Raw genomic sequence first — 2553 nt, forward strand, 5'->3', positions numbered from 1 at the left:
TGTGTCGCAGGATACCCTCTAGGTGATAGTTCTTGATTACTTTTTGATAAATAATTCGTTCTTATTGCGAAATAGGAGCACTATTTATCAATCTGGAATAAAAGACGTAAGGAAATTCTGTCTTTTTTAAAGACAAAAATTTTTGCGGCAAAATACCCAAAAAGAGGTTTTTAAAAAAAGAAATCCGCCTCAACAATATAGAACTTATCTACATAAAAAGGTAGTTGTGGCATTTCTCAAAAATGGGCCACTGTCGAGAAAGAGTATTTGAAGAACATTTTGCAGGCGAAATATCAACTCATTTTGTCCGCAAACGGTGAAGAAAAGCATTGCAGATTTTTTGCGATTTTTTCCCTACGCCCTGTATATGCGCAACTAAATTAACACGTATATTTTTTACTTAAATGCTACGTACTCAGAGTGCCACTCAACCTATAAACCTTCTAATACTAGCAATTAATTCAGGTGCAATCGATGATCCAGATTACAGTGAACAGTTCGAATAGATGTTGATAGCTGCAAGTGCAAAACGGCGTTTCACTCACCTGAACCTCCGTTGAATGCATTCTGCCTCAATCAACCCAAATTCCTGTTTATTACAAGTAAAACTAAATAAACAAACACACGTTTACATCCCATGAAAATCAAACCGGATTTGTGGCATCGAGTGTGTATATCCGATTATAAATACCTTGTTCGGACATTCTTGCTTTTTGTTGCGTTTTGTATGGATAAAAGCATATGGATCGTTTAAAATGTTCTCGAACGATGCGCATGCTTCACCATATCCATTGTGGTTGATTATCTATTGTGTGTTTTCTTACTAGTATTGCAATTGAACTAAATGCGCTGATATTAGAGGAGATTGTCTTCAAAATAGCGCATCTCGGACTGTAATCGGACCGACGTTATTATGCTTTTTATCATTCACATTTTATGAAATAATGCGCTGCTCTGGTGAGCAATTCACATGCAATGCTAATCCGAACAGCGAAATTCCATATCATCAACAAAATTGCGCGCATAATTTCGCATCATTATCGGAAAATTTGCCAATGTTTTTCCGCCTTGGAATGATTGATGAGGTTTGAGTGGTTTTCAAATCTAACAATGAAATTTACAAAAAAAAAACTGAATTTAAAAACATCATTGTATGACAGGAAAAGTTTATTCAAAAAACCGCTGCTTTGTTAAGGGTCTTTAAAACTTTGCTCTGTTGTAAAACTGTTTTCAAAACTTTATTTGCTTGCTAAAGTTAGATACACTGACGGACACAATTAGCGCACCATCTATACATTTTCGAATAAATCATTTTTTCCCCAAGTAGTAGGCCTGGGTAACTCAGTTAATTTTTAGGGGTGCGCCAACCCAACGCACCGGCGCAGTAACTCAGTTCCGTTGCTGGGAAAATGTTGTGTCACTTTTTCTTCCAACAACTCCTACAACAGCACATATGCACTTTGAATTCGACATTTTTCTCTTAGTGCGGGTGCATCTGTAGATCTGATAAACTTTTCAAATACACATTGTGTTATTAAACTGTCAGTGATTTTGATTTATCTCTTATTGAGTGTGATATTAGTGTGTTCGGTGCAGTTTATTTTATAACCCTGATAACAATGAATCAGCAAATTATCAAGAGAGAAGCTGCAGATAGTGCAAATACTGGGTTAAGGGTGCTCATGTACTACATGTCTGTTCGAGTTTCGCCATCTTTTAAATTTCCAATTAAAGTACACACACAATTATACACACTAAAGCAGTTTAAGGGCAAAAAAATGCGGATCGTCCATCAATTTGCAGAAAAATGTATTAGAAACTTTTGAAAATCATCTTCAAACGACTGGGTATTTACCATTGCAAATGAGATTGCACATTGCCGTGCACTGTTAAATATTGTTTTAAGAACTAACAATTGATGTGCAACAAAATTGTGCCTAAGATCCACTACAATAAAGTTTTTGAAAAAACTGTTGGACCTATTTTAAATCGTCTGATTGATTGTGGGCGCAAATTTGTATAAAGAAAAGATTAAATTAAATTAAATCGTATCGATACAATCCCGGACCGATGATGTCTTACTTTCCGTACTGATGATGTCCATTTGTATTGTATTGCACGATTCGGTAAAATATTATTACCTACTTGTTTAGTGATTTTCATCGGAAACATTTGTTAAGCCAGATGTTGAGCGGATATTTTCTAAAGAAGGCAGGGTCAATTTATGAAAAACGCTCAAGATTAAGGGCAAATAAAGTGTCACAACTATTATTAATAACATTTAATGCAATAATATGTTCTATTATTTGTTATTTCATTTTGTAACAACAAATAATCAATATTTAGGTATCTATCTTGTAATCTTTCATATTTAACATAAAATGATAAACATCATTACTGTTTTGTAATAATATATAATAAATATGTTTTGAATTTAATTGAAAAAATATTTGAGTTTACCTCGGTTATTTCAGAAAACATGGGTTCCGTCTTCTTATTTTCTTTCACGCAACGCATTCTTGATGTTAAGACGATACGAATCTCTCTTCAGCT

General features: G+C 34.2%; 1 protein-coding gene across 1 annotated transcript in view; it reads right to left on the bottom strand.

Annotated features, from left to right (window-relative positions):
• Positions 1-972, bottom strand: part of LOC109538484 (lysoplasmalogenase-like protein TMEM86A) — a 4388-nt gene extending 3416 nt beyond the window's left edge. Inside the window, exon 1 of the mRNA XM_048670482.1 lies at positions 546-972. Within this exon, the coding sequence (XP_048526439.1) occupies positions 546-566 (21 nt within the window). The 5' untranslated portion in view covers positions 567-972. The remainder of the gene's footprint in view (positions 1-545) is intronic.
• Positions 973-2553: the final 1581 nt, after the last annotated feature.

This window comes from Dendroctonus ponderosae, unplaced genomic scaffold (genome assembly GCF_020466585.1).
Source record: "Dendroctonus ponderosae isolate FM_Combo_2020 unplaced genomic scaffold, Dpon_F_20191213v2 Dpon_F_20191213_1, whole genome shotgun sequence".
In the NCBI taxonomy this organism is placed as follows: Eukaryota; Metazoa; Arthropoda; class Insecta; order Coleoptera; family Curculionidae; genus Dendroctonus; species Dendroctonus ponderosae.